Source organism: Fulmarus glacialis, unplaced genomic scaffold, assembly GCF_000690835.1.
Source record: "Fulmarus glacialis isolate BGI_N327 unplaced genomic scaffold, ASM69083v1 scaffold45885, whole genome shotgun sequence".
Taxonomy (NCBI): Eukaryota; Metazoa; Chordata; class Aves; order Procellariiformes; family Procellariidae; genus Fulmarus; species Fulmarus glacialis.
Window position 1 is genome coordinate 1 of NW_009214546.1, and position 12,013 is coordinate 12,013.

General features: G+C 41.9%; 1 protein-coding gene across 1 annotated transcript; it reads right to left on the minus strand.

The window, feature by feature from the left end:
• Positions 1-383: 383 nt before the first annotated feature.
• Positions 384-9,590, minus strand: MEP1A (meprin A, alpha (PABA peptide hydrolase); the record flags this gene model as incomplete). Its single annotated transcript, XM_009578586.1, has 7 exons — positions 384-531; positions 1,126-1,333; positions 1,932-2,105; positions 3,265-3,723; positions 4,655-4,870; positions 8,232-8,381; positions 9,369-9,590. Coding segments are annotated over 7 exons (1,577 nt in total), but the record flags the coding sequence as incomplete, so codon positions are not given.
• Between the last annotated feature and the right edge of the window lie 2,423 nt (positions 9,591-12,013).

The following is a 12,013-nucleotide window of genomic DNA, read 5'->3' on the forward strand; positions in this document are numbered from 1 at the left end:
GGCGCCGCCTCCGCCAGCCGCGTCGCCTGGAAATGGCTGCCACCGCGCATGCGCACAAGGAGCCTCCCCCCCGCGACCGTTGCGGTTGAGAGCAAATGCTTGGACCCTCAGCGCTACCGCTTGCTGTTGGATGAAGAAATGAAACGTTCAAAGAACACACGAGAAAGGCAGCGTATGAACTTTCATTAGACAGCAGTTCTACATGTTGTTCTCTAACTGCCAAGTCCTACAGAGTAAACAGGTTGCTGCCAAGCTGTTGATACAGCATTTCACCCATGGGCTGACTGGTCTTCTACAAGGTGTATTCATCATTTCTCACTGAAAACTGATGTTGTATGAACTACGGAAAAATACCAGACTGAGATTTATCCCCCTGCAGCTCTTTATCTTCTAGCCATCACGGAAATGAGGACGATGGTTAAGACGATGGTTCCAGCAATTCCACCAACTGTCATTCCCACGATGTCCCCATGCACCTGCCTTGACTGACACCTGTCACCCGTAAAGAAGAAGGCTTGTCCTGACGGGCACCTGGGAAAATAAAGTACACATTCACATGGATCAGGAGTTTTGTCCTGCCCTATAGGCCCATCTCAAGGTCCTCACACTCACTATCCTGGATGGGCAGTTCCCATTAGAGAGGCTCACGTCATAACATCCCCACCTTGTTTGGAGGCGATTTACATCCCCTGAAAGCACAGCAGAATGGGGTTTCTTTGCCTCCCTTTATGGCTGCTACCAGAAACCAGTCACTGCAGTGAAGTGTTTTGTTCCTACTGTTCCTTGAAGACCTAGTGGCTCAGACCTCTGAGGTCTGTAGCTCTGAATACTCATTAGCTGCATCATTTGGTTCAGAAGAAAGTCAGATTGGACATTAAGAAAAAATTCTTTACTGAAAGAGTGGTCAGGCCTTGGAACAGGCTGCCCAGGGAAGTGGTGGAGTCACCATCCCTGGCAGTATTTAAAAGACATGTAGATGAGGCACTCAGGGACATGGTTTAGTGGGCATGGTGGTATTGAGTTGATGGTTGGACTCGATGATCTTACAGGTCTTTTCCAACCTTAATGATTCTATGATTCTATGGTTCTATGATTCAAGGCAAGCAGGGAAGAGGTCCGTGGTACCTGCATCTTGCTGTCCCTTTCACATTCACACAGGTTCCATCATTCTGGCAAGGGTTTGGGTTACACGGGTCTGGCAGGTAAGGCAGCTGGTCTTGAACAGGCTCCATATCCTGGGCAGCTCTCTTCTGCCTTTCAAGAATGAGGCCTTCCATGAAGGCAGGTTGTTGAGGTTCAACAGCGACTTCAGTGTTATAGAGGTGACTTAGATCTTTTAAAAAAGGAAGGAGAGGAGGAAGACATTAGATAACAGTGAGTGATGCTATATGTAGTATTCGCTATATGTAGTATTCTTCATACCAGGGGCTCACAGGGTGGACTGCAGGGTACTTGTCCATTTGCCCTTTACAGAGCTCTTGCCATAACACAGCAAGTTCTGCATATGTAAAGCACAAGATAGATAGAAAATAATACTAAAATTACGGTAACTAGTTAGGTAAATCAATTGTATTCTGTACTTTGAAAAATGATGCCAAGTGTGGCTGTTCTGTTTGAAAATAAACACAAGGAAGGCCTTTTAGTATGTTCAATGCTTGGAAATGGACATAGCTATTCTTTAGGGTGCTTAAAGGTGTCTAAGAAGTTAACCTCCAGTAAATCATTGCCATTTAGATTCCTCTGAACTCACAATCACTTTAGTCAACGTCACCCACCTGAAACTAAGACACAGAAATGCTTTTAAAAGTTGATCCCCATTAGAAGAGAAGATGACTCAGAGACAGGTGGCAATAGTTACTTGAATGTATGAAAAGAGATAGAAAGGATCACCCATTTGTTTTTGTAAGGAGAAGCAGGAAGAGGGTCTTTACCATTAAATTCTGCAAAAATAATCAGGTCATCATTTTTCAGGAAGCTTCTCCGTCTCATCTGGCTATGGGATATGAAGTTATCCCACCCCCAGGATACACTTCTATAGCAATTGCATGAGGCATCAAATTTTCCAACAATTGATGGTTTCTCCCATATTAAGGTTCCATTAACAGCTGCAAAGAGAATATAAGTGACAAATAAGAACCACAAAGTTCTGCAGCTGGAAGTATGACATCACTTTTTTGTGCATTACGGTGTTAAACGGGATTTATGCTGTAAAATCAAGTTCAGAACTGAAATGCCCAAACAAATCACAGAGGACTGACAAATTATCGGTGCCAGCAGGTCCTTAGATATGGTCTACATGAGGGATCTCAGTCTATGTGAGGGCGTTGAAATTCCACAACTCCCCTTTCATTGAGAACTAACCAAACGAAAGTTACCTCCGGCTAAGAGCTCCCTCCTGTGTAAGGACACTCCCTCATCAGTTTTTAAGTACCTATGGTTTAGAGTCTAGCAGATTTTGTTCATTGCTATGGTTCTGTTAAACATATTCATACCTAAGGTTTAAAACCTCCTACTCAAAAAGCGTGTACTGAACTTCCGCTGGAAAAAGTGAAGAGGGATGAAGATTCATCTCTAGTATTTTATTCTGTATCAGACTCAATATTGTCCTGTTGTTCTTATTTCTTTTAATTGCCACATCCATGGGGAATCCTACAGGTGATGTGGAACTATGGTGCTACACGCTATATAAACCTGGAGTTAAAAGGTAGCCGCTGTCTGAAAGAGTTCATAATCTGCAGTCTACACCCAGCCAAGAAAGACAGGCTTCCAATGCTGCAGACCGATCTCACAGGTGTTTTCAGGTATTTTTTTTCTTAAATACAGCTACAATGTGCATTCAGACCATGTATGTTCAAGTTAACGAAGCCTCCAAAATGCAGTTTTAAATTATTGTTGATTTACTAATGAAATACAGCACCCTTCTGACATTGCACCCTCCTGTGGTGATATGTCACCTATCATAATGGGCAAACCTCAGGTGGAACGGGAATTGCTAGCTCTTAGGAGAACTCTGTATTTAGAGTCAAACTCAGATATCCCAAGGATTGTTCATAATAACACCAACCTTCTATGTGTCACTTTTCACAGTAGATGATCTTTCAGAGACAGGAATTCTGAGTCATACACAGGAAAGTCTTACACAGGAAAGTGTCCCAAATTGGAAAATGCAGCCAAAGTTGCCCAACTCTGAATCCTACTCTCAGTCCTCTGGCTTGGATTCTTTGGCTTTCTTTTTCATCATTCCTCCAGGGAGACACCACTCACCTGAGCTAACATGGTCTTTGCTTGTGGTGAAGCTTTTGCTTGAGGACATCCTCTTCAAGACGTCAGGGTCCTGGTCCAGCACTGTGAGTACAGCTTGGCGGTTCAGAGCTGGCCACTCCAGAACACCATCGTTCTCTCCACTGCACAAGTGAAAGGCAATGCGAGAGGAGCCACTCATTCTGGAGTGGGGATACAAACTTATGCCGAAACCGTAACCCTCAGGGCTATAAAACCGGGGGCTTTGAATAACATCACTTGACGTGTTTTGGAGGATTTGGCTGAAATTCCGAATGACCCACACAGCTGTGGGACAGGGCATCTCTGTCAGTGTGACATCATCGATAGCAATCCCACCAGATGAAGAGCTGGGGTTGCCCTTTAGTCCTTGAAAGAGGTAACGGAACTTCTTCTGAGCGTTGAGGGTTACGTGGGCAATTTTCCAGTCATAGTCATTATCCGCTTTGGTAAAAAGAAAGCAAAACATCGCGATCAGCATGATTAGTGACATTACGAAGCAGCTTATTCCTAGCCATCCATTCCAGCTGCATTTTTAGACAACTGGACCTCTCACAGAGTCCTGAGGGCTAGAGATCTTAAGTTGATATTGTGATTATAATATACTCATATTGCCTTATCATCTAAATGCTTTGGACACGTTGTATTAGGAACTCTTCACACATTAGTGAATGACGGTCTCTAGTATAAAGGGCAACAGTCTAAAGGCCAAGACATAGCAAGTGGATGGGAGTCAATGACCCAACATGTTAGAATTAACTGTTGCTGCCACTTTTCCAGGGACTTATCCGTCCCTGCAAACTGCTGCAGCTTGATATAGGCAGGTTATCGCAGGTCTTGGGTTTTGAGAACATAAACGCATAGTGCCACAGTGGCTGAATTTGTCCTCTTTAGCAAAATCACCCAAAGTGGGAACTCAGTTCACATTTCCAAAATTACATATGTTTTTATATTTCTAACCATATAAAAATAGGTTGGAATCCTATCCCATCAGGCTGGGATTCTTATTGACTGCAGATGAGCACAGGTATTTACATCTGGACAGCTCACTGTCAGATCATATAACAGCCAGTGGAGGTCTAGTCAGTTGATCTCCAGCAGAGTTTGGGGTCCCTCTCAATCACTGAGTGTAACGTAACATTATTAGGAACATTGTGACTTCTGCTGTGGAGCACCTAAATTACATTATTCCAACCCACAGTTTCACTGCTAAATGCCCTCACGTAATACCAAAATCCTTAGCCGCATTGCAAGATATTCTGGTAGCTTCATGAAAATCTTCCGATTTTTGAGCCAATCCACCGCATTCATGGACTCAGTATGACAACTTTTCCTCCCCCAATATTCTATATATTCCTCATATTTCCAGTATTACCTTGAAAGGTTTGAATTTTCCTCATCTTGCGAACATTTCCAGTGCCATCATCCTCTTTAAGCCAGATGATCAGCTTGTCAGAAAGGCTTCCTGTGATCTTATAGAAGAACTGGAGGCACTGCTGAGTTCTCTTTGGGTAAAGGATTCGAGACTCTAGGACTGCCACCTCATCTGCCTTGCCAGAGCTGGTGCTGAAGTACATGAAATAGCCAGCAGCTGTGAAGAATGTGTGGAGTGTCACTGTCTCTTTCCAGATTTCCTGCTAGCTGCAGGAAAATGGTGTAAACCTATCATTTCAACTCCACTCTTTTAGTAGGCATAAGTGTAGCCCTTAACATGAATAGTAGAGGAAATGGTATGTGATAACCATCCAAGACAGACTACAGGACTAGTACTTTAGCATGTATATGGAACTCATTGCTGGCAGCTTATGTCAATTTTGCATCTAGTTGGTCGAGTTGGAAGTTGGATGCCTCAGGGATGGCAGAGATATGAGACAGAGGATTCAGTGCTGACTGCAAGTGACTAGTAAACATATTTTTTACTTGATTTATACTGAAGATAATCTAAAGGTGCAATCTCAGAGATCACATGCTATATTACCTTGTAAAGAGTAAGATAATTTCTTATCAGTGATGAAGATAATAAAAAACAGTTGGACACAAAACTAGTGCTTTCCTGACCTTGAACATGAAGCAGCTCTTTTTTACAGCTTGCTCAAAGACTTTTCGAAACTCAGCTTCTCAATTTGGGGAAATTATTTAAGAATTCCTGCCTCTCTAGTTTAATTTCCCACTAACATTTTCTGAAGTGTTCTTTCCTTTAGATTTGAAATGTCTACTTTTATCCTTATATTTACAAGGGATTCACCATTTGCACACATATCTCATATTGGTATCATTCGGACTTGTCACGTCTTATCTGTATTGCATTGCTCTTTCGTTATCCATTACAGTCTATGATTAAATTAACAAGTGAAATTCTTTTAGCTATTGTGTGAAAGCTTTACTGTGTTCAGTTTTGGGCCCTTCACTACAAGAAGGACATGGAGGTGCTGGAGCGTGTCCAGAGAAGGGCAACGAAGATGGTGAAGGGTCTAGAGAACAAGTCTTATGAGGAGCGGCTGAGGGAACTGGGGCTGTTTAGCCTGGAGAAGAGGAGGCTGAGGGGAGACCTCATCGCGCTCTACAACTACCTGAAAGGAGGTTGTAGTGAGGTGGGGGTTGGTCTCTTCTCCCAAGTAACCAGCGATAGGACAAGAGGAAATGGCCTCAAGTTGCACCAGGGGAGGTTTAGACTGGACATTAGGAAAAATTTCTTTACTGAAAGAGTGGTCAGGCCTTGGAACAGGCTGCCCAGGGAAGTGGTGGAGTCACCATCCCTGGAAGTATTTAAAAGACGTGTAGATGAGGCGCTTAGGAACATGGTTTAGTGGGCATGGTGGTGTTGGGTTGACGGTTGGACTTGATGATCTTAGAGGTCTTTTCCAACCTTTATGATTCTGTGATTCTATGATTCTCTGTGGGGGCTGGTTTCTTGGACTGTTGTCCAAGCTAACACCTAGGGCATCACCAGTTAAACCTGTAGCTGCATAAACAGTCTCCTGCATGGTTAGTGGAGCTGTTTGAGCTGCTCGGTTTATTGCGTTTGCTCTAATCATGTCAGGGGAATATTCTCCATTACCTCCTACGTGGTAGCAATGCTTTGAACTCATATCCACAGAAACCTTGCCAAAGTTACCTAATTGCTTTGTGCACATGTATGACACTTCACCATGAGTTAAATTTATGCTAAAGTATGTTAAATATAAGTATGATCACTGTTGGTCCAAGTGAGAAACAGGGTTGTGAGCCTTATTCAGGTGCCTAACTTTGTTGTTGAACTTATTATGGTATCAAACCCCCAAATCATCTAGTCTCTACCTCCTTTTTGATAAGAAAGTCAAATAAAGGTAACATTAAGCATCTATGGCAGTTAGAATATGGCCTTAGCAGACTTCAGCATGGGGATGCAGGGATCAAATCCAGAGCCAAGCTGCCAGCTCCTCTCTAAATGTTAGGCTCTACTTTCCCTCCTTCAGTTTAGCCAGTAATAAGTCAAAAACCCAAGAAGTCAAAACTGTTTGGGCAAAATACAATCCATCTGTGTTAGAAACCTAAAATTTGCTCCCACCTGAGATGACTGCAGAACCGGTTCTCCAAAAATGTCTAAATCTGAATGAACCAAGGGTCATTGAAGGCATCCAAAAGGAGAGGCACTCCCTACTCATGCAATTCATTTAGACACTCTGGAGATCCTCAGGGGCACCTACCCCTCTCCATTAGCTCTTCAGATAACGTCGATACTCATTTTGTACCGAGTCACTAGATGCTAAAGCATAAGTGCAAGTTAAGCGCTTACTTTAGACAGATTGTATTTTACCTGATAATCTCAAACAACTCAGCTGAATTATTTTTCAGTTACAATGATACTATATGGGAAAAAAAAAAAAGGAGAGAAAGAATTTTAGAAGTCAGATGAGGGTTAGGAGCATGTACTTCTAGAAGCTGTCAGATGGTTTTCTTGAGCTATATTGCATTCTTGGACCTGATCAATAAGTAGCAGCATTGTAAGAGGTTGAGGACCTGTTCTTCTTTCCAGTGAGTGTGTCACATAAGGGGAATAGTCTACTCCTAATGCAGCAAGTCAAATTTTTCCTTTAGCAAAGAGTAACAAAGCACAACTGAATGTGCTTTAGGCCAGGATTCTTTCACTCTGTAGTTAGGCAAAATTTACCACAAAAGTCACTTTTTTTTTAAAGTCTCTAGTAGTTTTCCCTGTCTAAATAATGACAAATCAGGCCCTTGCTTTTCAGAACTGTTTGTTGGGATTTAATCTTTATTCTCACTTGTAAGCTAGCACCCTGCAACTGTGACTGGGGCTGACTCCACCCTTTTTGAGATTTTCTTCCTTTGAAAAATGGCAAAATTACCATATGAAAAATAAAATTATCCTTAAACTCCTACCATAAAATACTTTGCAACTTTCTTCTACCTCCAGAACGAGCACTCCTCAAGCTTAGCTTACCATTCACTTTGCAAACACAGCATTTATGAGTGGTTATGAGTGCTGTTTCATTCTTATCATGGGGTAACATAACTCTTACTCAGACTTTGGAAGTTGCAGTAAATCCTTTTCCAGGTTATATTTAAAAGGCCTCTAGTCAAGATTGTTCTTTGTCCCCTTTTATCTTGCTGGTATGGAGAACATTCCACTGTGTTGAAAAAGCTTAATGAGAGCACGAGTGCAACTATAAACTCACACTCACAGGGCCAAGACACGTGAAAAGAAAAAGGTTTTTTTGCTTAACTAGAAACATTACAACTTGGATGTTTGCTGGGTGGTGTTCTAAATATGATCATTTAATCCTGTGTTTTCAGAGTAGCCAGTGCTGGGTTTTCTCAAGGGTTGACTACGACAGGTTCAGAGAAGTTGTTAAAGACACTGTAAAGTACACAGACCAGCACAAACATGCACAAGGACCGTTACTCCAGCTAATCCCTTTTCCATAGGAAAGTGTTCTGTTACTTCGTTTTACCTCTGCAGCGCCCAGAAAGTGTGTGGTCTTCCTGTCCTGAAGCACTGCTCTGTTGATGGACCCAGTCTAGATCATCTCTGGTGCCCTGAATCATGCCGCAGATATTTTCAAACTCAAAAGAACACTGGTCCAAAAAAGTGTGAGTTGAAGCTGAAAAAAAATGCACACGTGGTTACCTCCAAAGAAGTTCTTATTAAAATTTCTGCTCTAATTTTGGGGGGGTTTGTTTACACTAGTATAGTCATCATGTAGAGAAGACAACTCACAGCAGATGTGAGCCCAGAGACTCAAAAGAGGAAAAGTTTGATTCCTGGAGGGATTCCCTCCATAAAGATACCAACATTTGACCTCTTGACAGAAGGTTAACAAACTCCCATGCCACAGCTGAAGCACAGTGACTGGTGATGGCTGTCTTTATGCCTGCTTGTAAGCCTTGGAGAGACAAGTCACTTCTTTGTGAACAGTGGTGGTGTTGCATTTAACCATTCCTCTGCTGGAGGTTATTGTTCTTCATGGCTCACTTGTCTGCTTGATGAGCGTGAGCACTGTTCTTCCACTTCAAACAAAGTCCACACAGTTACCTTAGGCTGGTTCAGCTGAGTTTGCCTGCAAGTGGATGCTTCTGTTGGCAGATCCATGAGGACAAGAACTTCTCGCTAATAATCACACATGGTGATAACATCTTCAACCACCTTAGCAACCAACTAGACAGAGTGGTGGACTCTAGACTTAGCCAATCTCAGGTGCAAAACAATCTAATTAAGACCAAATGTCAGTAAAAGAGGACAAAGTACAGTTGCATTCACCTGCCAAAAGAGGCACAAAGAAGCTGCCCACACACCAGCAGAACACCACTACATGTCTGAACCCCTAGGAGCAACATGGAAGAAAAGATGTGAATGAATTGACTTTCATTGACTAATTGAACTTTTACAAAAGTAATGACAGTTAGCAGAGCCAAAGAGAGTGATGAGGAGGGAATAAACAGTTTGGGTCTCTACACCACAGGTCCTCTCCCATACCACCTCAAAAGCACCTGAGAAGAGTTTTTGTGGTTTTGGAGACATAACAGAAGTAAACCAGCCAGGCTCAAGTATAAACAAAGAAACAGTTTGCCATACTTAAATTATGACTTACTGCAGTTATACATGCGATTGAGTCTTTCCAGGTCAATGGCACTGAGGTCTAGACGTTGTCCAATTATGTTATCAAATTCTGGTATCTTTGCTGTGATTGTGGGGATGCTTTCATTTTTGTTAAATGAAAATGGTTGATAGTGCATCAATGATTCGTAGTCGTAGGGTGTGTTCAGATCAGTGATGAAGCTGTCATTGTACTTCAGAAAATTGTGCTTTTTATCTGGTAAAAGAACAGAAAAGTGCTTCATTTTTAGAGAAACTAGAAAGGAAATGGCTTTAGCATGGTCCTTTGTATACAGTTTTCAGAGGCAGAATTGATATACTCGAAAGCAATCACTTTACGATAAAATATTCAAATTTAGCAAGATTTGTTTATGAACTAATTTGGACAACAAAGCAGTGTCTTTAGATTGCAGTTCTGTGCCCTCACATGTGACTTCAGTAAGTTCAAAATCAAATATCAATGAGCTGTAAAGAATGGGATATGTAGGAGGTCAGATTAGATGGCCTAATAGTAAGCATCCTGAAGGATTAAGCTTAAGGATTAATGTACTCCATTCCGGAGCCTGTGAATATTGATGCAAACATTTCCCAGGTTATTAGATCATATATGAACAAGGAGAGGCCCTGGAGCCCTCCACTCATTAAGGGGACAGGACAGTCCTGGAGTGCCTCCAGGTTCTGTTCTTCTTTGAAGCAAAGAATACATTAGGAATCTGTGAAAAAAAAGATGTTTTTACCCTAGATTTACAATATGGCTATGATATTTCTATTGAAATGTCTTTTGGAAATATATTTCTCATGGTTTCTTAGAGAAAGTTTTTCACTACGAAGGCGTCTGCTAGGGCAGAGAGAGGGAGCCGTTTCACATACTTTGGTATGGAAGTAAAGAGAGATTGCTAGCATTTCCAACTACAAATATTTTCAGAATATTTGGCATTCGCTCTTCAAGAAGAAACAGCGCATGACTGCGCTCGGTCGATAATTACGGTTTCTCTGTGTAAAGGCTGCCCTTCCCTCCTGCAAGTCCATTCTGGGTGCAAAGGTCTTCAGTCCAAGGCTTGAGATTGTATAAGAGCCTGGGATTGTTTTCTCACAGATACTTGAATTGCACCTTTTATCAAAAAGGGCAAAAATCTTGCTAATTAAGTGCTATCACTTTTTATAGCTGGGGACAAAATCTTGGCAGGACACAGGCATGTGTAATGATGCTGGTTTTTAAGATCATTACCAGGCAAAGGGTAACTTCTATGAGTTTTTAAAATAAACCATACAGCGAGGAGGCTCTTTCATTAGGCTGTCTTGTGTGCTTTCTCTGAAGTCTAATAAGCTTATTAGCGTTTCTGTCAACAGCAACATGAATAGGGGATCTCTTCTCTCATCAGCCAGCTGTCTGCATTGCAGTTTATGAAAATGTATTATGGCAAAAACTGCTACCATGCTATTAAATTTGGGGTTGCAGATCACTAATGCGGGAACAGATGTGTGCGCGCGCACACACACACAGAGCACAATCATATCAGCCTTATTTCCCTTTGAGGAGCAGACATCTTTCAAATGGCTTCAGTAGAAGTTCTCTACTTAATGAATTTGCCTAACTGGAAAATGAGATTTTACAGTATGGATAGAAACCCACATAATATGGGAATTGACTGGAATGATATCAGACCAGCCCCAGGACTCCATTCAAAATAGTGTCACACTGAAGTCCATCATCTGTATCATTTTTTTGGTGTTCCAGATTTGTAGCTACTAAATACATGACAGATAAGTTGAGAGGATTGAATGATACATTTTTTTGAAAGAAAAAAAAAAGAATGCATGGAGAATTGGCACTGTTTTGTCAAGCTTTTCAATACCTCTGTACCTCATGGAGCTCACAATAGTGCATTATAAGCACATTGTAAGTCTTCTTGCTTTGGAGGTGATTAGTTACAGTGCATAGCAAAAAGGGGCCCAAAAGTCTAGGTGCTATTATCATCATCATCATCTTCATCACCATCACTCAAGATGAGACCAAGTTAGGTGAATTGATTTTAGTGCTGTTCATAACAATAAAAATGATGGTCTGCAAAATCAGTATCCACATCCCATCTGCTGCTCAGCCACCCCAAAAGAGACTACTCGTACAAAGTAGAAGCAAGCACATGGCCATTCAACTTGGAGCAATTCAAAATATCAGATACTGCACTTAAAGCTCAGCAGAAATTGCTTGTGCCAGCAGTTCTTATCTATCCAAAAGAGACCACAGTGGTCCCTGAATTTTGTTCCTTTCTGATGCTTATTTTGCATGCATTTTTCACTTACATGCAAAGATGGTGAGTGCATAAACCTGGAGACTGAAGTGATCGGTTTGTCCACACAGAGCATGAACAACTGCAGGGCAACTTTACTGCATTGACACCGTCATTGGCATTGCAAAGCACCACCACCGGGAACAAGAGTTTACTCTTTGCTAGCATGCCTTTCAGAACTTGTTATAGACTCCCGTTCACTCTTTTTCAAATATATGATCATTAAGTAGTATGGAACAAGACCTCTCAGGAGACAGCAGGAGAAACTGCCTAGGGACCAGGGGGACTGTGGAGAGTTTGCTGAAACTCATAAAGCCACTGAATCTGATGACACTAAGCCTGAAGGCAA